Below are 24,927 nucleotides of genomic sequence, written 5' to 3'. Positions count from 1 at the left end.
AAAAAGAATGAAGTCACTCCTGTAATGAGATACAGAAAGACAGTCACATAAATGGCCAGCTGGGGCCAATGTGAATTCCTTCATGTGTTCATAAATCTGGATATGGGAGCTTTGGGAGGTAAAGAATAGAGCCCTATTTACCTTCTTTAACATTCTGTGAACAGTTCTGCTCTTTGATACTCTTTACTGAGTTCTGGTGGCCTCTACTAGCTATTAGTGAGGCTTGAGACTTGTTCTGGTAGGGGATCTTGGCCTACTCTTCCCATATAGGCCCAAATGTTTCCATGTGCTTGTGGGCAGGTGAGAGACCTGCAGGGGAGGGGCTGCAGGGAAACAGGCCTCTAACAGATGTCCCTGGCCTCTGGCAGATCCTCTGACATGTGCTGGGACTGGACATGTCATTGGTCTGGGATAGGAATGGCCCCTGGCTGTTTTGGCACAGATTAGAGCAGCCCCTGAGTCAGTGTGCTAACCTGTGGTGGGGACTGACTTGGCCCCCAGGAAAACAGTAGTCCAAAAGGTGGCACAAAGCCACCCTCTCTCCAATGCTTCAACTTGTATCTATTGAAATTAATGGCAAAACTTCAGTGGTGAAGGATCCAGGTCCCCAGACCCTGTGCTCAGCTCAGCTCCAGTGCAAGGATGAGCAGCCCTAAGGAGTGTCGTGGGGTCTGATTCACACCACCTTCTGCATCACTGCTGCATTGTCTGGCCCCATACATATACTTCTGTAGAAATGCTGTCGGCGCACTGGGTCCAGATGTTGCTCGCTTTGCCCTCAGTGGCAATTTTGCATGGACTTCGATGGAGCAGGAGCAGTCCCCAGTGTTCCTGGCAGAGACATTTAGAAGTCAGTTTCATTAAGTGCATCTAATTCTGCTGTCTCTCAATATTGTTTTAAATGGCGTCAGTTACCGTATGGAAAAGGCACTAATTGAAGTTCTTATTCTATGGAGCTGGAGGATTGATAGATTTCAACAACAGAAAGAAGGGATGTTCTGGATGGATATACTGAGTGATTCTAAAAGATTTAGCTGATTCGTTTTATTCCCATTTTGTTAACATTGCTCTTTTGATATCAAGTTAACTCAGGAAGAAAAGATAAGGCACCATTTCACCCATACTAAGTATAACATTTTAAAAGTTCAAGTTGCAGGTGGTAACAATTAATAATAACTAATAATTTAAATATTTTTATCTGGATGCCAGTTTTTTTCCTAACAAACGCTATATAAGGATCTCTTCTCACATCATCAAAATTCAGCCACTCCTGGGGTGGAATATGTCAACTGTTTAACGGTGCACAGCAATAGTACACAAGAATTTAGGACAAGCAGCGAAGAATGCCGTATCTAACTGATAGTGCAGCGCAAATTAGGTCGGGAGAAGGTGGCTAGTTACCTACTGTAATAGAAATTTAGACAGGCTGGGCCAGGATCCTCTTTGGTGTAAATTGTTATAGTTTCATTGATTTCAGTGTCACTATGACAGCTTACACAAGTTGAGGATTTGGCCCATGGAGGTTAATCAAACTCCTTGTGTGATGCCATAGGATCTTTATGGCCACAAGTGGTCTGGACATTATTTGTTATGCCTCAGCTGAAAGGTGGTGCGTACAATAGCACAGTCCTTCCTAAAGCCATACCAGTCCTGCAAGGAACTGAAAATTGTGGGATCTGGGAGCGCCCAGCTCCTTGTAGAAAACACTCAGAACCTCCCAGGATCAGGCTCTACTGAGTAAAGCTTTGTCCACACTGGGACTTTCACCACCAGTGCAAACCCTCAGTGTAGATACAGTTTACACCCGTGCTGCACCAGACTGAAATTAGGGTAAACTGCACCAGCAGAAATAGTATCTATACTAGTAGTTTGCACCATTGCGGCTACACCATTGGCTAGAATCCCAGTGTAGATCAGGCTTAGTCGTGCTAACTGCTATATCACCAGTTCCACTCCCTTTGGTACACTTGCGCTTTCCTTGTAGGACTTCCATCTAGGTACTAGTCAGGCTTGGCACTGCTTAGCTTACAAGATACGAAGTGATCACAGCCTGAAGGGGTTATGCAAATAGAGAGAAAGACAAGCTGTGGCTGTTCTGGAATCACTCCTGAGGGGTTTTGGACTACTTACCAAGATGGATGTTTTTTTAGAGCTAATTAAAAATTCAGTGAAAAAAATTACATAATTTCTAATTTTTCTCTTAGATTGCATCCCACTTGGAATATTGTTGCCATTTCGCAATATTGTTCCATTATTCCATTTAGCCAATAACTTTGGGATGTGCGCATCTAATTCTTAGCCATTTCTTCCCTGAACAAATTATCTGAATGCACTTGTGAGCCTTCTTTTATACTAAATGTTGTTAAACTGAAAGCAAGAGTATAATTAAAACAGCAATTTAAGTGTAATTTACTAATGATTGGAGCCCTTAAATGTGCTGACTTGCCATTGTGCAGTAATAATACCAGACTTTGTATTTAAACATGCTCTCTGCCACTCCGAGAGTCCTTGAGCAGTTTTTAAAATCATCGTCGTCTTTAATTATAGTCCTTGTTACTTATTATAAGATGTCATCTAGTTTCTAAATTGCAAATAATTAGTTTTTACCTCTCTGTCAATGCCCCAGATGACATATTTGTGTGCCCTCTTTGTGAAATCTGATAAACCATACATGACAGTTTGAGGATAGCCTCCTTTCTGCTGCAAAACTTTCCATTCTGTTTTGAAAATGACAGGATTTGTGTTGAGCGGTTCTTTAAAAACACTTCACAGTGGTCTCATGTTTTGAAATGGCCCCTTTCAGGTGACTCATCTAATGAGATGAATCTCTTTGTGTGCATGCTATCAACTACTCTTTCCTTTCTTCCGTACAGGGCTGATATTTTAAAAATGGAAGCCTGAGACTCCCAGGCAAAAGAAAAAAGAATGCTTGTGCCCCCATGCACTCACAGTTGCTGCATCTCCATCTTCAAATTGCTGGACTGCAAGCACAAATCACTACGTAGCGCCAAACTTGCACGTATATTGGCCTGATTTTCGTGCACATTTGCAGTAACTGTGCAAACATGTCCATGTATATATTGACATTTTTCATGCATCCAGGTGGGCATTTACCTTTTGAAAAGTATAGAGCCCTGCTGTGATTGGTCTTTTTCATTGGGGGTATTAGAAAATCCACATGTCTGGCATGTGGCTGGAGTGACTACATGGCAGTCCACTTTGGGATGACCTTTTGGAATTGATTCCTTATGGTCAGCAAAGGTTTATGTTCTCATAGTCTCCAGACATGGATGATATTCCTTTTCATAAAGTCTTGGAAGAGGGACACTGTTGTATTTGATGGCTAGCCACTGGGGAGAGAAGATGGTGGCAGGGTAGGTACTGGAATTGAGCAGTGAAAATTTAGCAGTTCAACTCTCCTACCCTTGTTGTTCTCCTACTATACAGGTATATTACATACAAAAATATGTTAAAAGAATTGTATTTAGGTTGCAAAGTTACCTAAAGGTGCAAAAGCACTCAAAAGTTACAAAATGGCTGCCCAAGTAACCTTCATTCTGCCTCCTTGTACATCCATCCTGGGCACTGAACATGGCAGGGGTCATGTGGAAATCATAGTATGTGATCATGTAATTAACATGTGTATCATAACGCATATATACACGGAGATTGAATTAAGGTTGCACAGGCAGCCATAAATGTGGCATTTCCTAACGTCTGAGCGCTTGACTTTGCAAACTAAAGTGGCAGCTCTTTACATACATACTCTGCCTTCCTGGCTGCATCTGCTCTGAGAGCTCCCAGGCATACCCAGAACAACGTGTGCTGCAGCCCTGGCTGTGGGCTGAGCCCGGCTTTTTAGAACGTTCATGTTTGGTTACTGATGTTCCTGAGCAATTAAAGCGAAATAGGTAGCAAGAATCTTGCAAGAATCTTGTAATGGAAGTTAGATAGCCAAGTGGCTACCAACACCCCCTATAATGAGGGAAAGAGAGATACTGTAATATGAATAGTGTCTGTTTGGAGACAAACGACTGTAAGACACTGCTTGGGTAGAGTGACTAGATCTCTGAAACAGGAAAGGGAGGTACTTTTCTTAACATTGTTTTATCAGGCTGGAGATGGGGAACTCTGGGAGGGAGTTTGGACAGACTGGGAAGAGGGGTTTAGGAGCTGAGGGGAAGGAAGGATCAGGACATGGGTACTTGGGAATGATTGATAACTGGTAGGGAGTCGAATTGGGGGCTCCTGTGGGAGATGAGAGTGAGTCTGGTTGTGGGGAGTTGGTACCAGTTGGTGTTGCTGCTGGGACTGGGTGGAACTGGGAGCTTGTCACCAGGAGAGGGGAGGCAGGAGCGTTGCTTGGGAGATGAACATGCTGGTGAGCTGCTCCTGTCTCCCTGGTCAGTCACTGCCCTGCCCATCTAGTCTTCCCTCCTTCCCAATGCCTATCACGTTCCCAGTGCCCTGCTAGTAATGGGCAACAGAACAGGCCTGACTCTTGCCCTGAACTCAGAGGGAACCAAATCCTTTTCAGAGCTAATTGTTTGCCATTTCAGCTAAATTTGGCACTTCCTAGTTCTGGCCAAGAAGCAGAAAGGATTTTGCAGTTCACTGGGCCTTTGCAGAGCAGGGAGCCTTTTTTTTTTTTTTTGACAAGATTTCTGATCCTGTTTTGCAGACTAGAGAGGTTCAGAGCCACATCTAGTCATTTTGAAACGTTGCATTGAACCTCTGCATCTCTTGGAGACCAGTCCCACTCCTGCCTGAGCTTTCCAGCATCAGTCCTTTCTCCATACCTCAGAGAGGCTCTCAGGGCGCAGGTGCCACTGTGTTTCCTTTGGCCTACACTGCTCCCCACTGAATTGTACATGTGCTATGGGACCAGGGAGCCTTTCTGACAACATTCTAGGTACTTTCCCTAGTCCCTGGGCTGTGTCTGGTCAAGGTCCTATTTGTTTTCTTTATGCTTATCAGTGTGTACGTTTGATTTGTCAGTGGTGCCGGGCATTTTGTGGTTTCTTTGAAATCCCAGTTTATTTGAGCATGCATGGTGCACTGTTTCCTGGGTCAGAAAACCACACTGTCCTGCTTCAGACAGTCTCTAGAGAGAGGGTGGAGTGCAGCGGGGGGCTGAGTTTTAGGGAGAGAGTGCGGAAGATGTATGCTCTGTAAGTTGGTGCTCTGTATGTTGGGGGAGCAGATAGGCTGGAGGCACATGTCAAATGGGGGAGAGCCGGAAGGAAGACACATGTAATTGAGATGAGGTGCTCAGGATTCTCCTCCTCCACACACGCCTTCCTGCTTCCTTCCTTCTGTTGTCGCTTACCTCTGGTGCCCCTGCCCACCTTAGCCCTGGCCCTAGATGCAGCTGCCTCTCCGCTGCATTATGAGCACACTACCACAGGGGAGTGTGGAACATAATCCAGGATATCCCGTGTGAGCATACTCAGAATTCAGCGTGGAGGTGGGCAGCTGACAGGCAGGCAGCGCAGCTGGGTCGGCAGTTGGACTTGAGTTGGGAAGAGCGTAGTAGGTGGAAAGCAACCAGAGCGACAACAGTTAGCATGCCAATGATCTATTGCGATTGGAAGTATCTAGTTGGCGGGCCACTGGGAATGCCCCACCAGATAGACAGCTAGTCTCTCTGCCTGGGGGGCAGAGACACAGCCAGGGGCTGCTCTCAGCCTCCCCCTGCACCGTGGGCAGGTGGAGGGTCCACGGCAGCTCCCCATGGCTGTCCGAGCTCCCCAGCTGGGCTGCACGCTGGTCTGGCTGGGGAGGGCCCCGCAAATCCACAGACCATTTCTGCGGCTCATGGGTCGGATGCAGATACACATTTTTGTATCTACGCCGGGCTCTATGTGTGACGTTCACTCTCTCAGCTTGAGGATATAAAGTATTGCATGACAATAAGGACATAAAAATTGCCACACTGCATCAGACCAGGGGCCTGCCTAGTCTAGGATCCTGTCCCTGAAAACGGTCAGCGCCATTTGCATCAGAGGAAGGTGCAAGAAACCCTGTATCGACAATTCTGGAATAAATAGCTCTCGGGGGTAGTTTGTTCCTAAGCCACATCAGTTAGAGATTATGGAAAAGGAGTGGGTCATCATAGATTTCCCATCATTTCCCACAGGGAAAAGCAAAGGAAATTGTTCTTCTCCCTCTCCATCAACAACCCTGCCCCCTGGACCTTTCCCCACCCCTCATCCTCAGATTTTTGTACTGGTACTATCTTGTATGCTTATAGTCACTACCTCTGAGTGATGGGAGCCCCATTGGGACAATCGGAATGATGTGCAAAAGTGAAATTGCTGGCCTTTCTGGCCTATACACACATGCAATGTACTCAAATCGCGGTTCTGTTACCCAATTAAACATTTTTCCTTTTTGCTCGAGTTAGTATAGCTTTGTCACTAAATCCAGTTCACACGTTTGTCAGTTTGATATGCAAAGAGAAATCAGACAATTTGGAAGTGATTTCGAAGAAATAAAAAGTGTAGAGTTACACTGGGGTGAGGGAAGGAAATATCTCTGCACAAAGTTTGAATTGGAATGACCAATGTTTCCAGAAAGCCATCTAGTGGTTTTGTGCTAAAACAGTTGTTTGCTTTTAAACAGGAATCTGAAGCTGGTAAGAGTGTGTATTATGTTCTGAGAAACTGTCAACATTCATACAAGGAAATATAAGTTTAGAGCACAAATTTTGGCTCAGTTTTGCATAGATTCTATAGCAGAATCCGAGCCTTTAATAGTATGTTTTGGAATGACTCTTTCTGAATTTGAGAGACAGGGTGGGTGAGGTAATATCTTTTATTGGACCAACTTCTGTTGGTGAAGGAGAGAAGCTTTCAGACTACACAGAGCTCTTCTTCAGACTACACAGAGCTCTTCTTCAGGTCGATAATTGTATTATGCCAATCAAAAATATTTAAATTACTGAAAGTACCAACACCTGTCTTTTCTGAAGAATTAGTTCGACACTGTGTGGACGTTCTTACAAACACAGGGCCAAATCTTCAGCTGACATAGATCGGCGGAGGTCCACTGACAGTTTACACAGGCTAGGTATTGGGCATGTGTAGTAGTCATCGTTTTATATGTTGTAGGTTCTCTCTGTATCAAAACTGTCCATTGCTTTCACAAAGAAGTAATCAGCTGGTGTTCAAAAATTGTGCTTCTGTAGTGAAATCATTCCATGGTTTTCAGTTGCAATTATAAATAACTTTCAGAGGAGACAAATTTTGCTACTAGTGTGTAGGTGCTGGGTGGTTTTGGTGGCCTGTGATATACAGAAGGTCAGACCAGATGATCTGGTGATCCATTCTGGCCTTAAACTCTAGGACTCTGTGGCTTCATGCATTAATAGTATTCATTTTCCCTTTTACTGAATGTAATTTTTAATCTGTGTCTTTGAAGGTGTATTTCAGTGCGTTAGTACATGAAACTATTTTCTGTATAACATATAATGTTAACAAATGTTGGGCCAAATTCTGCCATTGGTTACATCAGTGCAACCTCATTAAAGTCAGTAGAGTAACAGAGGGCAGAATTTGGGCTGCTAGCCAAAGTCTCCACATGAGCAGAGATTAAAACGACTAGGACTGTTCATCTTAGAAAAGAGACGAAGGGGGGATATGATAGAGGTCTATAAAATCGTGACTGGTGTGGAGAAAGTGAAGCAATATTTACCCCTTGATGTAACACAAGACCCAGGGGTCACGAATGACATTAATAGGCAGCAGGTTTAAAACAAACATAAGGAAGTACTTCTTCACACAACGCACAGTCATCCTGTGGAACTTGTTGCCAGGGGATATTGTGAAGGCCAAAACTGGGTTTTGAACTGGGTTCAAAAAAGAATTCGATAAGTTCATGGAGGATAGGTCCATCAGTGACTATTAGCCAAGATGGTCAGGGATGCAACCCCATGTTCTAGGTGTCCCTAAATCTCCGACTGCTGGAAGCTGGAACTGGATGGCACAGGACGGATAATTTGATAATTGCCCTGTTTTGTTCATTCTCTCTGAAGCATCTGGCACTGACCTCTGTCAGAAGACAGGATACAGGACTAGATAGACCATTGGTCTGACCTTCTATGGACATTCTTATGTTATGTTATGTTTTTATATTAAGATTTTCAGAAATGACTGGTAATTTTGGGTGTCCATCTTGAGATATCTTAAAAGGAGCCTAATTTTCAAAAAGTGCTGAGCCCCCCTCAAAATCAGACCTCTTTAAGGAGTTTCAAATTGGGCACCCAAAATCACAGTTACTTAAATATATGCCATAAAAGAGAATTCCACATAGCACAGGGCATCACACACAGAAATCTCTTTGTAATGTTATATGTACCTTGTAGGAATCTATTTATTTATTTGCTGATTTCACAACTCTTTTTTTTTTTTTTTTACCCCCCAACAGGAATCATTAACCAATGGCAACAGGAATCCAAGGATAAAGTGATCTCCCTATTGTTAACCCATCTGCCTTTACTGAAACCGGGAAACATTGAAGCAAAAGTGGAATACATGAAACTGTTGCCTAAAATCCTGGCTCATTCGATTGAACACAACCAACACATAGAAGAGAGCAGGCAGCTTTTGTCTTATGCTTTGATCCATCCTGCCACTTCACTGGAAGACAGGAGCGCTCTGGCCATGTGGCTCAATCACTTAGAGGATCGCACATCGGGTAGTTTTGGCAACCAAAACAGAGGTCGGTCTGATTCTGTGGATTATGGACAGACGCATTACTATCACCAAAGACAGAACTCTGACGACAAGCTGAATGGGTGGCAGAACTCTCGAGATTCTGGGATATGTGTCAGTGCTTCCAGCTGGCAGGACAAAAACCTGGGGTGTGAGAATGGCCATTTGCCCCTCTACTCCTCCTCTTCTGTTCCCACTACGATCAATTCTATCGGAACTAATACAAGCACAAGTAAGTACCATAAACGTAAACCACTGCCGAGAGCCGTTTCTGGCTAGTTTCTGTGGCATGTCCGCCCCACAACTGTTTCCTTGCAGCACTTATCGTATTAGAAGAGGGGCCAGTTTTAGCTTGGCCCTGGAAAAACCCTTCTTTATGCTTGATTGCCCAGAATAGTCATTTTGCTGTTTTGCATAGTGTAGGATTTTAAACACGAAGCTGCTTGGAACAAAGATTGAACAGCTAAGAGGTTATAAGAGCAAAAACATCCGTCGTTGAAGACTTTCCTTTCATGCTATTAACCCCAATTTTGGGTAACATTTTCAGAAGTGCCTAAGTGATTTAGAAGCCTAAGTTCCATTTTCAAAAGTGACTGAGGCACTTAGAGCCTAAGTCTCATTGGAAGGAATGGAACAAGACTCCCAAGTACCTAAGTCATTTTTGAAAATGGTACATGGCTCCGAATTCAGATGAGCACTTTATAAAACATTAGCTTTTATCTCTATTAGGCAGAGATGTGACTCTTACTGGTAACAGTGGATCTTAGCCGTGCAGTCTTCAGTGTTCTTTATTTCAGTGTTCTTTATTTCTAATGATGCAAAATTCTGGAGTCTTTCCTCATGCAAAGCTCTGACAGACTTCAGTGGGACCTACACAGGCTGCGGTACTGCAGGTCTGGGCCCCAGAATTGGATAATGCAGATAAGCCAGGGCAATGTGACTGGCATTTTTAAACAAAGATTTATGTAGCTTTTGTGTAGAGACTCATTATGGCTCTCCCCCCCTTCCCCCAAACTTTTGTGCCTGCTTACGTCTTGGGTGGAGAACAAATGTAGCATCTTCACAGAACGATTGGAGCCTGTTCTATTGACTAGCGCTTGGTCTTTGTGTCGAAAGATGTTACGAGGGCTGGCATGCCTTTTACCCTGATGAAGGGCAATCTATACCCAGAGACCTTCCTTAAGATACGTTACGAGGAATTGTTGTGTCTTCATATAGTGGGTACCAGGGTTTTACAAAGACAGCCCAGATAGTTTTTTTCATAACCAGGTTTCTATCTCCGTTTTAATGGGATCAGCAAATCAGACACTTGCCCTCCCCTCCCTGCCTCTGCTCTACCTTTTCCTTGCTCCCCTGCCTGACTTCAACCTTCACAATCTCCCGCTTACAGTGCTCTTGCTTTCTAGCACTGACAGACATCTCCACTTCCCATGCCTCAAAATGATCCCAGGGTCCAACTGGGTGCTGTTCTTCATATTCAGGGCCCTGTTTTCTATTGCTACCTGAGCACAAGTGCCTGTACGTTAATGGAGAAGTTGACGTCCTTCCCCATACACCCCTGCTCTCATAATAGGAAGTTTCAACTCATCTTCCCCCTCCCTCATCCTTGTCCCCTCATGGCAGACCCCTTTAAACCCATCCGTCTACACATGCCCTTGGACAAGTTCACCCTCTCTCACCCTCTAGTTGCACAAATATCTCACACACAAATCTCCAGGCCTTCGCTGGTAAGCAGATTTAGAAAGTGCTCCTGGTCTTTCCTTTTGATGATTCTGAACACAGTAATTGTTCAGATGTAGAGTTCGCTTTCTGGAGGGAAAGCTGCTTGCAGTAAAGAAACTTAACTTGTCTGTCAACCTGTGGAAATTCACAATGAAAAGTTCTGAGAGCATTAGAATGGTTATTAAAGACTTTGTGGTCTCTGTGGATAGAAAATCCATGCTTGAACAATAAGAGTATAGCAGTAGGTATAGGCCACCAAGCACCTGGCCAGGATGATGATGGTGATTGTGAAATGCTATGGGAGATTAAGGAGGCTACAAAGGCAGAAAACTCAATAATATTGCGGGATTTCAACTTTATCTTCATATTGTCTGTGTGTGTGTCACATCAGGAAGGGATGCAGAGAAAAAATTTCTAGACACGTTAAGTAAATGCTTCTTGGAGCACCTTGTCCTGGAAATCCACAAGGGGAGAGGCAATTCTTGATATATTTCTAAGTGGAACCCAGGATCTGGTCCAAGAGGTGCATATAGCTGAATAGCTTGGTAATAGCAACCACGGTGTAATTAAATTTTTCATCCTTGTAGGGGGGAAAATTGTCAAAGAAATCCTCCACAGTAGCATTTAACTTCAGAAATGGGAACTATATACAAATGAAGAAGCTAGTTAAAGAGAAATTAAAAGGAACAGTCTCAAGGGTGAAATGCCTGCAAACCGCATGGAGAAAATTAAAAAACACCATAAAAGAGGCTCAAACTAAATGTATACCCCAATTAAAAAAAAAACAGTAAGAGGACCAAAAAAATGCCACCGTGGCTAAACAGCAGAGTTAAAGAGGTGGTTAGAGGCAAAAAGGCATCCTTTCAAAATTGGAAATCAAATCCTAGTGAGGAGAAATGAGAATAAATTCTGGCAAGTTAAGTGTAAAAGTATAACAAGGCAGGCCAAGAAAGAATTTGCAGAGCAACTAGCAAAAGACACAATAGCGAATAGCAATTTTTTTTTAAAGTACATCAAAAGCAGGAAACCTGCCAGACTGGGGCCTTTGAATGATCAAGGTGCTGAAGGAAGATGAGGCTGTTTCGGAGAAGCTAAATTAATAATTTTCATTGGTCTTTGCTGCAGAGGCTATGCGGGAGATCCTTGCACCCAAGCCATCCTTTTTAGGTGACAGATCTGAGGAACTGTCCCAGATTGAGGTGTCAATAGAGGAAGTGTTGGAACTAACGGATCAATTAAACAGTAATAAGTCACCAGGACCAGAGGGTATCACCCGAGAGTTCTGAACAAACTCAGATATGAAATTACAGAACTACTAACTGTGATATGTAACCTGTCGCTTAAATCAGCCTCTGAACCAGATGACTGGAGGGTGGCTAATATAACACCTATTTTTTAAAAAGTGGTCCAAAGGCGAGCCCACTAACTTCAGAACCAGGCAGATTGGTTGAAACCAATATTAAAGTACAGAATTATCAGACACGTAGATAAACAAAATACGTTGGGGAAGAGTCAATGCGGCTTTTGTAAAAGGAAATCATGCCTCACCAATCTATTAGACTTATTTGAGGGGGCCAACAAGCATGTGGGAAAGGGTGATCCATTGGATATAGTGTAATTGGACTTTCAGAAAGCCTTTGACAAGGTCCCTCACCAATGGCCCTTAAGCAAACTAAGCAGTCACGGGATAAGAGGGAAGATCCTCTCATGGATCAGTAACTGAATGAAAGAAAGGCTATTGTTTCTCTCCTTAGCTCTTGTAACTAGGGCCCTCTTTAAGGTGGCATTTCAAATTCTCAATGATGGTTATGAATTACCATTATGACATGCATTGTTAAAGTCCCCATCCCCATGGTGTGTAGGTGCTCCCGTGTATATTTGGCTGGTGCATAGAATGCCATGTGGCAGGAACATTGCTCTGTCCTGCTGCACAGATTCTTTGCTGACGGGTCAGACCCCAAGTGCTCCAGGCATGATGTATGTTGAGATTCCTATCTGACTTGCCCCTTTGCCTCATCTTCAGCTAGTGCAGAAATTAAATGGCTCTTGTTGCAAGCACCTGCTGTGCAGAAAATTCTATTAGGTTGTTTCACAGACGAGTCACCCAAGAGGGGATCGTTTTCACTAGGCCCTGGTGGGAGGGTGCATGAGAGGCTGATTGTGAAAATAGCTGTGTGAAGGATCCAGTTGCATGGCCGGTGCTTCCTAAGTTAATAATAACCACAGCCTGTTTCACTTTTGCCACACACGCTTCCTAATGGTCCTGAATGTTACTGCAGCGCATCTCTCAGCTACTGTCTTTTGCACTTCGGCCTATATTGCATGAAGGATTTAACCAGCCACTACAAAATATACGTTCATTACACCTCTGCACTGAACTAGCAAGCACTGGTCACACGCCCGCGGTATCCAGGGCGTTACACCAAGGCGCCTAACCAGTCTCTGGTGATGAAAATGACCCTGTAGGTTTTTAAATGCTTGGGAGATTTAAAGGAGAGGGGGAGTGTCTGCAGTGCGTGGATAGGAAGTGTCCATGTTGACAGGCAGATGTGCATTTTATTCTCTTTAGCAAAAGAATGGGGCATATTGTGCCTGCCCCCTGCGGAGGTGCACAAAATGGTGTAGGGGGGGAGCTTTTCTCCAGTAGGCACATCCCAGGAGCCAGGCATAGCTTCAGTCCCTGCAGTTTTCTGATCCCAGAGACTGCACCCTCCTAGCTCCCACCAGGGTGCAAGCCACCCCAAAGCGGGAGAGAGACGATAGGGTCATCCCTCCCCCTGACTGACCTGCAGGGAGTGCCTTCTGCACCCTCCTTAGGTGTGGCACAGTGGGCATGCTTCCCTGCATGGGCAAGCTCCATGAAGGATAAGACCTCTGCCCAGGTGGTGCATGCACAGTCTGGCCCAGTGTCTGCAGGTTTGGAATGATGCTAGATGAGACTGCTCTGTAAGCTGCAGCATTGCCAGCGCTCGCTATTTGATCGTGAATCTTGCAATATTTGGCATTCTTCTTAAAGCCCCAGCTCCCGGAATCTGGTGATCATGGGAGAATCTCAGCTTTCGTTAAATAAAAGCAAATTCCTAGCCTTCCTGGTTGTGCTGGAAAGCTGGCAGACTGTGACAAGTCCAGCTGGCAGATGTGTGCTGTAAAGGCTCAGAACAAGAAGGCAAATAAAAAGATCCCTAAATTTATTATTATTTTTAAAAATCTTGTTATTTTGAGGGGGGGCGATTTGTGATTCTTGAACGCTTTGTGTGGCAATGCTGAAATTACAAGAGGTATGTTCACACAGTGCTTTGGTCCCTTATGTTATGGGCTGAAAATGGGGCGGGTACAACACAGAGTTTAGTCTCTGGAGAGGAGGGAGAAGAGCTTGCTCTAGATGCCCTTTCTGAGTAGCTGAAGAGGAACAGAAAGACTGGGGGCACTGATAATCGGGTTTGAAAGGCAGCTGCATCAAACTCTCCTAAGGAAGAAGAGACCTGAGACCAGAGTGATTATCAGGACATTTACCTAAGGGAAAACAGACATGAATAAGGCGAAACCAGGTTGGAGAGAAATAGCTTCTGAGAAGATGGCTACGACATTCTGGCTGCAGCAGGTGAATCACTGCAGGTGGAGATACCCAGCAAGAAATTTTAAGTTCTTCGAACGCTTGCTCATGTCCATTCTGTACTAGGTCTGGGCGCTCGCCACATGCACCAGTGCTGGAAACTTTTCCCTCAGCAGTATTCGTAGGGGACCAGCTCTGGCGCCCCGTGGAGTGGCACCCGTATGGCGCAGTATAAGGAGCGCCACCGGCTCCCCCCACTCTCAGTTCCTTCTTGCTGCCAGTGATGGTGCTGGAACATCTGCTGCTTCGACTAGCAGTGTTTCGTTTTCTGTTCTTGTGAACTTTGAAAATCTGTAATGTAGTTGTATATAGTTAGCAGTTTCTTAGTTACCCGTAGTAGTAGTTCTCAACTTTTCATTAGTCCCACAAGTGACAAGTGCCATATCTGCAAGTCCTTTAAACCTAGGATCAAGAAGGAGCGCATTATCCATCTGAAAGCGCTCCTAATGGAGTCAGCACTCACTCCGGTTCCGGAGCAGCAGTCCGACTCCGCACTGAGCACCGCGGCCTCCATGCGCAGTGCTCCACCAGTGCCATCCACGAGCCGGCACCCCTCCCCCTCCACAGCTCCAGGGAAGAAGCCACTGAAGACTGGGAGAGGAAGATCCCCTACCCCCCGTAAGGGACAGGAGAGGGCTGGGGGTGAGCCACCACCCGTGCCGGGAAGTTCAACACCCCCTTTGGGAAGTCAGTCCTCATCTCAAGTCAAGCGGTGCAGCCCATCCCATGATTTGCCTACAAGCTTGGATGGCGGTGCAGGCCCTAGGCCACTTCAGGTGCCATTGACGCCAGAAGCTCTTCAAGTGGCTCAAAAGATCCTGATGATCCTGGTACCGTCCTCACCAGCTCCCGCGGTACCCCAGTCTTGGGGAAAACCCGTGCTGGGACCTATGCATGTGTCCCCACCTCAGCGGTACTGATCTCCATCAAGAGGGACGTCCCACCAGCAATTGCCCGCCTGAAGCCGTTGCCTCAGGACTGGAGGGTAGACTCAGTGGAGCCCTCTTCGGTCCCCACACCTGGGGCACCGATCGAGGAACTCGAGGTGTACCTCGCCCGTAGATTGGCGCAGACCCTCTGAGGCACGCGCCACCCGGCAAGAACTCTGGGACTGGCCCCGACCATCTCCAAGGGCCTGGTGCCGATCACAGGACCAGTTGGACACCAGAGACCTCCAACGGCAGCAGACACAGGGCTGGGGAGCCAGCCTCGGCAGGACCAGCCCCATAAACGAGCCAAAGGTTACAAGCGCTGCCCGAGCCACCTGCCTCCACCCTTGGCCCAGTCGGGCTTGAGCCGTAATAAGCAGGGGGCCAAACGGACGTTTTGAGGGTGCACCTACCAGACTATTCCCCAGATCCCTCTTTCCCAGTGTTCTCCGACTGCCTTTTCCCTTTCCTCCTGTCGTGGACCACTATAACTTCGGACCTCTGGGTCCTCAGTACAGTGGAACAGGTTATACCCTCCAGTTCCTTTCTATCCCCTCTCCCACGTGCCTTCCCCATCCCTCTTCAGGGACCCCTTTCACGAGAGTCTCCTCACAGAGGAGGTAAATGGGTTACTACAGCTGGGTGTGGTGGAGGAAGTTCCTCTCGAGTACAGGAAAAAGGGGTTCTATTCCTGGTACTTTTTAATCCCAAAGGCCATGGGTAGTCTGTGGCCCATCCTGGACCAGCCAGACTTCAACAAGTACCTTCAAAAGCTAAAGTCCCGCAGGGTCTCTCTGGCTTCTATTATCCCCTTCCTGGATCCAGGAGCCTGGTATGCCGCCCTTGACTTGAAGGACGCATACTTCCACATAGCAATCTTTGGAGGACACAGACGCTTCCTCCGGTTTATGGTGGGGCCCCACCACTGCCAGTTTACAGTCCTCCCGTTCGGCCTGGTGACAGCACCGAGGGTGTTTACCAAGTGCATGTTGGTGGCGGCGGCTTACCTCAGGCGCCAGGGTATCCAGATCTACCCATACCTTGATGACTGGCTTGTTAAGGGGGGCTCCGAGTCTCAAGTCTGAAGGGATGTTGTGGTGCTTCAAGCCACGTGCCGCTCTCTGGGCCTACTGGTGAATGACAAAAAGTCGACGTTCGTCCCAGTGCAGAGGTTAGAGTTCTTCGGAGCGGTCCTCGACTCTACCTGCGCCAGAGCGTTCCTGCCGCTGAAAAGGTTCCACACGATGGCAAACCTCATCGCAGAAGTCTCTGCGTTCCCTCTGACTGCAGCCAGGGTCTGCCTGCGCCTGCTAGGCCACATGGCAGCGTGCATTTACATGATCCACCATGCCAGACTCCAGATGCGGCCCCTGCAACAATGGCTGGCGACGATCTATTCTCAGTCCCGAGACCTCCTGGGGAAGATCGTTACCATTCCCCAGGCAATACAAACGTTGCTGAGATAGTGGACTGACCGCAGGACAGTCCTAGAAGGGGTTCCATTCGACAACCCTCCTCACTCCATTGAGCTGGTGTCAGACGTCTTGGACCTCAGCTTGGGGGCACATCTCAGCAAACCTCCAGACACAGGGGAGGAGGCACAGTTACACATGAATGTCAAAGAGCTCTGAGCGGTCCGGTTGGCGTGTGGAGTCTTCTTTCCCCACCTGTCGGGCAAGGTGGTATGAGTCCTGACGGACAGCACAGCCTCAATGTTCTACATCAATAGGCAAGGGGGAGCCCGCTCGTCGGCTCTCTGTCAAGTCTGTGGGACTTCTGCATCAGCCATGAAATCCACCTGGAAGCTTGTCACCTTCTCAGCATCAGGAATATGCTGGCAGACTAGCTCAGCAGGGGCTTCTCCTCTCACCATGAGTCGTCACTCCATCCAGAGGTAGCCTGCATGATCTTCCAAAGGTGGGGAACTCCCCAAGTGGACCTGTTCCCTACCAGACAGAACAGGAAATGCCACCGGTTTTGTTCTCGACAGGGTCTGAGCAAGGACTCCCTCCCCGATGACTTCCTCCTGTCGTGGTCATGGAGCCTGATGTGTGAGTTCCCTCCGATTCCTCTCATCAGCAGGGCCCTGACATAGATCAAGAGAGACCAGGTGCAGGTTATCATGATTGCCCTGGCGTGGGCTCGTCAGCATTGGTTCAGCACACTCATGAGCCTGTCAGTGGCCCCTCCCTGACCCCTGCCCAACCGAACAGACCTGCTGTTGCAGAACTACAGTTGGCTCTTACACCCCAACCTCGGGTCCCTCCACTTCTCGGCATGGGTGCTGCAGGGCTGAACCCAGAGAAGCGGATGCAAGGAGTCCAACAGGCCTTCCTGGAAAGTAGAAAGCCCTCAACTAGACTGACTTATCTGGCCAAGTGGATGAGGTTTTCCCTCTGGGCATCCAAATGGAGCATCTCTCCCTCGCGTTCCTCCATACAGGCTGTCCTGGACTACTTGCTCCTCTCCAGACTCACTGGCCTGCCCTCTGAACCACTGGGGTCCAGCTCCCTTTCCCTTCTGTCATGGAAGGTCACGTTCCTGGTGGCGGTGACATTATGAGACAGGTCTCAGAAATTAAAGCCTGGATCTCAGAACCGCCGTATGCTGTCTTCTACAAAGATAAGGTTCAGTTGTGGCCCCACCCAGCCTTCCTGCCAAAGGTGGTCTCCACCTTCCATATGAACCAGGACATCTTCCTCCCAGTGTTCTGTCCCAAACTGCACAAGACCAGTGAGAAGAGGCATCTTCACGCCCTGGACTTCTGGAGGGCCTTGGCTTTTTACTTAGAACGTACCAACCCTTTCTGTAAATCGACTCAACTCTTCATCGCTACAGCAGATAGGATGAAGGGTCCTCGCAGAGGATTTCCAATTGGATCACTTCGTGCATAAGGACCTGTTACGACCTGGCAGTGATTTCAGGGGCATATTCAGGGGGGCGCCAGAGTCAGTCCCCTTTGGATACTGCTGAGGGGAAAACTTCTGGCACCAGTGCATGTGGAGAGCAAGCACACCACAGTGGAATGGACATGAGCAACGCATCTCGAAGAATACCAGTTACAGAAAAGGTGACTGTCTTTTCTAAAGTACTTGGCCCTCTTTTCAAAAGAAACCATTAAACGCTTTGATGCAAAGACTCGTCCCTTCTGTTACGTTTGCACAGAGCCTAGCTCAGATCCTGATCGGGACCTTTAAGTGTTGCCACAATGCGTAGAAATAAACAAGGAGAGAATTATAAATAATTACTCCATTTTCTGAAATGCTGAGACTTTTTTGAAGTCACAGAGAATGCAAAAAAGCATCTAACTCAGCAGGCCACCCCAGGTGATTCAGCAGAAGCATCCAAGAGTAGCAGCCCATTTTGCTGGATGGATCTGACATGGTTGGATTCCTCAGAATTGTTCTTCGTCCTGGGATTTTGTTGGGAAGCCCCCGTACTTGTCTCTCTCTCTCCCCGCTACCCCTTCCTATTCCATTTGTCTTTGCTCCCTCTTCCTAGTTCACCTCACCACTGCTGTGGCTTGCTATACTTTACCTCTCCTTTACATCAACGCTCCCTCACATAACTTCCCTGCACAAACACCCCTCTCCCAGGCGAGCGACTTCCTGGCACATTACAATGACCTCTTTTTGCATCGCCAGAGCCCTCATGCCTGCCATCAAACGGCTCTGATTCCACTGAAAGATTTATAGAGCCTGTATTCATGGAACCTTTCCATCAAGTTTAATGCCGGGGCAAGTGTACACATTTATGAAGCCGAGTGGGTTTGCAATGTATCTAAATGTTCCCAGCCCCAACCTTTAATGTTACGCTGTAACTTTGATAAACATTTGCAGTAATGGCTGCAGTGGTTCACTAATATCCTGTGAACACTGAGCTCTAGCTGTGGCCCTGTGTTTGTTTCCAACGTATTTATATAACCACATGTTCCATTGAGGGAAGCACATCGAATTCTGTGGAGAGAACCACGGGAGGGGCAGCGGCAGCCAGTCACTTTCCCCTAGCACATTGCACTGGATCACTCATGAGAATCACAGCGTTATAAGGTGCTGACATTCAAGCCGATATGAGGTGGCAAAGCCTGCTGATGTTTTTTGATGGCAACATGTTCTGACAATCTGCAGGCACAGCTGGAGACAACCCAGTTGTACTTCATACGCTCGTCCATAACCTTCCTTAACACAATATTTGCTTGGACATAAAGCACAGTAAGTCCACAAACAGATGCTAAAAAATAAACACGGCTAGTCAGCCTTTGTCCCAGCCTCTCGATACAATCAATATGCCCACTAATCTTCTATTCCAAAGCAAATCCGTCAAATACTTAGTGTTTGTTTAGTTTTTAAAAAAAGTTCCTGTGTTATCCATAATAGCTTCTGTCCAGCCAGTGGTCTAAACAGTGTGTTCCAGGGCACAGATTTCAGCATGCTGTCTCTGCAAAGGTACTGCTTGTTTCTGACGTCAAATCTGGTCAAAGTCTTTCTCAGAGGAGTGGTGATCTCGCTCTAGGGACACTTTGTCTGGTGCCTGGGCATATTGTTGTTATACACTATTATGTTTCAGGTTTTAAATACGATAAATTGATGTCCATTAAAGAATCCCCTTTGTGAGATGTTCCAGTATTGTTTACTTCCCCATGATTCAATCTGGACCCAGAGTGACACCCCTGAGATCAGATTCTGCCCTGTCGAGTGGCTCAGCAGGCATATCAATGGCTTTGGAACATCTTCCTCTATTGCTCGTTTGCACTTCTGTTGCTGTCTTATGTGATCACAGAGTTGAGAAAATGGCCAGCAAAGGGTATTACATATATTATTTATAGGTACAATAACTATGGGCCAAATTCTGTTCTCCATTCCAACAAGTGTAAATCTAGATTAACTCTATTTAATGGAGTTACTCTAGGTTTGCACTAATGTAAATGATATGAGAGTCCAACCCAATGTTAACAGCCGGTCGGTCACAACCGTCTGACAGTGGTCAATCCCTACTGTTTGTGGGAAGGGTAGTAAGTGACATAGTTTTTCCTCTGTACTTAATTTACAGTGTCCCATTAATAGATGTATCTGTTTCTATGGCTGGAGAACACAAGTGGACATTAGACAAAACTTCCAGTAGGCCCCAGGGAAGGAAGAAACAAAGGGCCCTTGACTGCGGATAGAACGTTGGGAGCTCTTTATAGATTTGCTCTAGTCACTGTTGTTTCAGGCTCCCAGACTGTTCAGATTCCCTACTGTCCTCAGAGTGCGACAGGATGCCAAGCAGAAAACCCACCCCCTTTAAAAAGCGACTGAAAAATTATGAAGTCCATATTTAATCAGGAAAAATTCCCATTGACTTTGGTGAGAGGGTCTTCTGGGTAAAGACTGAATAAAATTTAATGAAGAACTTTAAGATCTGGCCTGGGGATTGAATAGCAATTTTAGGGAAGAGTGATGCTCAAGAGAGAGATTGAAGACTCAGAGGAAGAGAGAGCAAAGGATAAGGAAGGGCAGTCCATATGGGGCTCTTAAAGGTACAGTTTTTCAAGGCACTGCTGTGTTCTCAGGATCATTGACATCATCAATTTTGTGTCCTAACACAATAGGACAGTGATGATGTCTGATTATTCTGCTCAGCAGTCTAAGAATGAAGATCATGAGCTGGACTCTTCTCAGCTACACCAGTGCACACCCACCAGGTCTGATTGTGATCTCATGCTGGTGTAAATAGGAGCAGAATCTGGCTCATTAACTTCAATGGAGTTATTCCAGATTGACCCCAGCGTAGCTGAGAGCAGAATCTGGCTCTGTGTTTTCTCACAGTGCCCCAGTTTCCTTACAAGACTATAAAGAGTCTGTTGTTTTTAAAATTTCAGTTACTGCATGTCGAATGCCAGACCATGGAAGACATTTAGGCCTTGTCTTATACTTCAGTTCTTACCTGAGCTTGCAAGTTAACCAATTAATGATATGTTTGACTCTAAGCATGCTTTCTGTCTGCACACAACATGTTAATTCTTGGTTAGTAAACATGGCACCTTGCCATGTGTCATTCCTACAGGGCTAGTACATGGTTGACTTCCTGTACCCAGATCACAATGCTGTTATTTTGCAGTGTAGACAGGAGCGTACCCTTTCCCCTTACAATGTCTCTGTAACTGGTTTGATTAATTCTCCTTCCTCCTAGCTCTCTGTGCGATAAAACACCCCAGAGTACATTGCCCCATGTGTGGCTGATGACATTCTGTGTGCATGTCCTCCCTAACCCACACTGAGGTATTATGGGGTAGATGCCCGGTTTTTCCCAGAATGCACAGGTTCATACGCAGGCAGGATGATTGATGTGGGTTGCAAACTCATTTGACACATGGTTGCATTATGGAAAAAAATGACAGTATAGACCCAGCCATGGTTGTTGCAGCTGAGTCAGAGGATAATTACAAAATGACCTGGTTACAAAATCACGGCTGCATTTGCAGTGTAAATGGAGCTTTAAAAAAAATCCCAACATGAAACAATGAAAACTAAAGATCCTTTTTGCATAAAGCAAAGGGGCAGTTGTGAAGAACTGCCTTTTCTCAATGGGATTCTTACTGTGCCAGCCTTCACAGAGACAAACTGTCTGTAATTTGCCCTCTCTGTTCTTGTACCTACACAAACACAATTCCTTTTAAAGTTATTAATGCATCGTTAAATATTCTGCTGTGTAGCTGGCACTGGAATGAGCAGAGTCTTTTAAAAACTCAATTTAATAAAACCAGTACAAATCTTTGGCTCCTCTCTCAAGATGTATGACAGAGAGGTAAGAAATGAAAGTTCCAGACCCATAGTTTATTACATTCAGGCACTCACTTTTTTTCCCTATGTAATTGGTTCCACCTGAAAATGAGCTTGCTGCATATGAGTTTTCATTTGTCAACTGGAAATACAGTACAGTTTAACTCCATATTCACTGTTAAGAAGAAAAATTACACCCTTTGCCTTCAGGAGAAAGGATGATTAACACCCTAGACTGACACTGAAGAGATAGGAGTTCTGTTCCCATCTCTGCCAGACACTTCCTGTCACTCAGTGCCCTACTCCCAATATATAACATAGGAATAATATCGCCTTCTTTGTCTTTTTAGGGTGGATTTTTCACAAGTGCTTATTGCTGGCCTCACTTTGCTCCCACTGAGGTCAGTGTTAAAATCCCAGTGGGTTGTAAGCTCGGAGGGACTGTCTCACTTTCATAGAATCATAGAATATCAGGGTTGGAAGGGACCTCAGGAGATCATGTAGTCCAACCCCCTGCTCAAAGCAGGACCAATCCCCAACTAAATCATCCCAGCCAGGGCTTTGTCAAGCCAGACCTTAAAACCCTCTAAGGAAGGAGATTCCACCACCTCCCTAGGTAACCCAGTCCAGTGCTTCACCACCCTCCTAGTGAAAATGTTTTTCCTAAAATCCAACCTAAACCTCCCCCACTGCAACTTGAGACCATTACTCCTTGCTCTGTCATCTGGTACCACTAGAACTGTCTAGATCCATCCTCTTTGGAACCCCCACTTCAGGTAGTTGAAGGCTGCTATCAAATCCCCCCCTCACTCTTCTCTTCTGCAGATTAAATAACCCCAGTTACCTCAGCCTCTCCTCATAAGTCATGTGCTCTAGCTCCCTAATCATTTTTGTTGCTCTCCACTGAACTCTTTCCAATTTTTCCTCATCCTTCTTGTACTGTGGGGACCAAAACTGGACGCAGTACTCCAGATGAGGCCTCATCCACAGAGCCAGTTATCTCATCATATACTTTATATATGTACAGCCCCTAGCCCCTAGATGTTACTGTAATGAGAATAATAATTTACTCCCAAATGCTCTAATTAAACTTAGGGTCTGCCAGCCTCACCCACAATGAGTAGTACCTGGCCGTGGAAGAAGTCCCCTTGGTTTATTAAGGAGGCCATAAATATGAGGATAAATGCAAAAAAAGACTCTTCCATGCAACAAGGCTGAGAAATCAAACACTGAACTCAGTAAATCCCAGTGGGTTGTAAGCCACTCCTACAGTGTTAACTTGGCACACCACACATCCTATAATATTAAATGAGCAACATTCATAATATAAACAATAATACATCCAAGTTTATATTGGCATCACCAGAGGGGCTCAGGGGAGTCCACTGCATCCCCTCCGCCCCAGCCCCCAGATCAGTTCTGTTTACGGTGGATTGACTTAAAACAAAGTGATTTAAATCACCGATTAAAACCAGCAAGCCAGAAACCTCCATTTAAATCATCAATTCTAATCATGTTTTGCATTTGTTGTACTTTTTAAGTTATTTTCCTAAAGAAAAGTTGGTCTGATTGGTTGGTAACCATTAAAATGTGTTGAATTGCAACTAAACATAGCCTTAACACTAAATTTCATGCTTCTTTTTGCTAATCCAGGAACATAAGCTATGTCCTATATACATTTATTTAATCAATTATGTATCTTAACTTTTTACTAGATTATGATTAATTTTCTGCTTGTGATTTGTGTCAAGTTCTATTTGAATGGAAATTTAAATTCAATTAAAATGCACATAACCAGCATGTTTAAAAAATTATTTGATAAAACTATTTTAAATGTGCTGAATACATAAGAAAAAAGTTATCAAAACATGCTTTGCTTTTAAAACTAAGTGATTTATTAAACAAAGGCAGCATTATCTGTAATTAGTGAATTGAACTGATTGTTTCTAGTCACTGCGTCCTTCAAGATTTTAGGGCTAGTAGATCTCATCCCCTCACACCTAGTTTTCATTCACAGGTTGGAAGAGGAAAACAAGCTTTCTAGGTTTTTAAACGGCCAGTTGGTTTCATAACTTTGAATGAACTAGTCACTGAACTGATCTAGTTGAATAAACTGTAGTAAAGAAAATATTCTCTCTTCACCTCCAGCGAAAGCTACTGCTGTCAAAAGCTGGTTTAGCACTTCAGCAAACTCAGGTTCCAATTCTTAGCCAGTGACTTCCACCGTTTTCTTTAAAAGTTAGGGTAAACTGGGGTTCCATGGGTTGAGTTGTATGAAAATACCATTCTGGGCAGGGCAAGAGGTCAAGTGAGAGTGGGGTATGTGTTTGCTAGGAGGAAAGAAGGGACTATGGAGTAAACAAAACATTCCCTAGAGGGATGCTGCAGTGGTTTACATTTCTGTTTGGCTGTAACAGACTGGTTCTAGCACTATTGCCTCTGGGGATCTACAACTCGAACCTCCAGCTTTGGTGACTGCAACCCTTTGATGACCGGTGACAGGTGGCAGAAGAAGTGGCAAGGTAATTGCCAAGGGTTTGGACAGATTACTTCAGAAGAGAGGGTTTGTTATGATTTCAGTCACTTTCCCAACTGTCATGGGGAGAATAGACTGGAGAAGCACAGGATAGGCAAAGTGCTAGGTAGCCATTTATTATCAGTTTCACTAAGCCAGAAGTGCTAAGATATTTAGGCTCCTAAAGATGCAGAGAGGCCTAGTGGTATTTTCAGAAGTGCCTGAACATGGTAAGTGCCCAACTCCCACATAATTTCATAGCACCTTAGGCTGTCAGCTCTTCAGGGCAAGTCCTGTCTCTTTGACTTACGTTTGTACAGCGTAGCCCAGTGGGGATGCAGCCTCTGGGCACTACCACAATACAGAAATAACAATAAGAATTAATAATAACAACAATGGGTCAGCCCATTGCACATTGACCCTGTCAAAGTGGGACAAAGTGCCATTTTCCCTCAAATGAGAGGTTGTTAAGTTCATGCTTAAGAAACTGTCACTTAGCTTTGCCACTCAATAGCCCAGTTTTTAACTTCCCTTTTTCAGGGGAAGGTTACTAAGAAGGGAATAGTGGGGTAACTATGTTGCTTCTGAGTCCTCTGGCTTCTTGGCCCCCTGTCAAGCTGGCTTTTGATCTGGGTATGGTGCAGATATGGTTAGTTTTGTTGATGGATGACCT

At 45.5% G+C, this 24,927-nt stretch overlaps 1 protein-coding gene across 6 annotated transcripts in view; it reads left to right on the top strand.

Moving 5' to 3' along the window:
* Positions 1-24,927, top strand: part of SAMD4A (sterile alpha motif domain containing 4A) — a 204,970-nt gene that overhangs the window by 110,629 nt on the left and 69,414 nt on the right. For 5 of the 6 annotated variants that reach the window (XM_074956485.1, XM_074956484.1, XM_074956488.1 and 2 more), the window contains exon 3: positions 8,428-8,946. In XM_074956485.1, the coding sequence (XP_074812586.1) occupies positions 8,428-8,946 (519 nt within the window). Of the gene's footprint in view, positions 1-3,042; positions 3,103-8,427; positions 8,947-24,927 lie in introns of those variants that run through there. The other variant, XM_074956487.1, reaches the window with a different exon arrangement.

This window comes from Natator depressus, chromosome 6, assembly GCF_965152275.1.
Source record: "Natator depressus isolate rNatDep1 chromosome 6, rNatDep2.hap1, whole genome shotgun sequence".
Lineage (NCBI taxonomy): Eukaryota > Metazoa > Chordata > Testudines > Cheloniidae > Natator > Natator depressus.
This window is presented reverse-complemented; position numbering and strand designations above follow the sequence as displayed.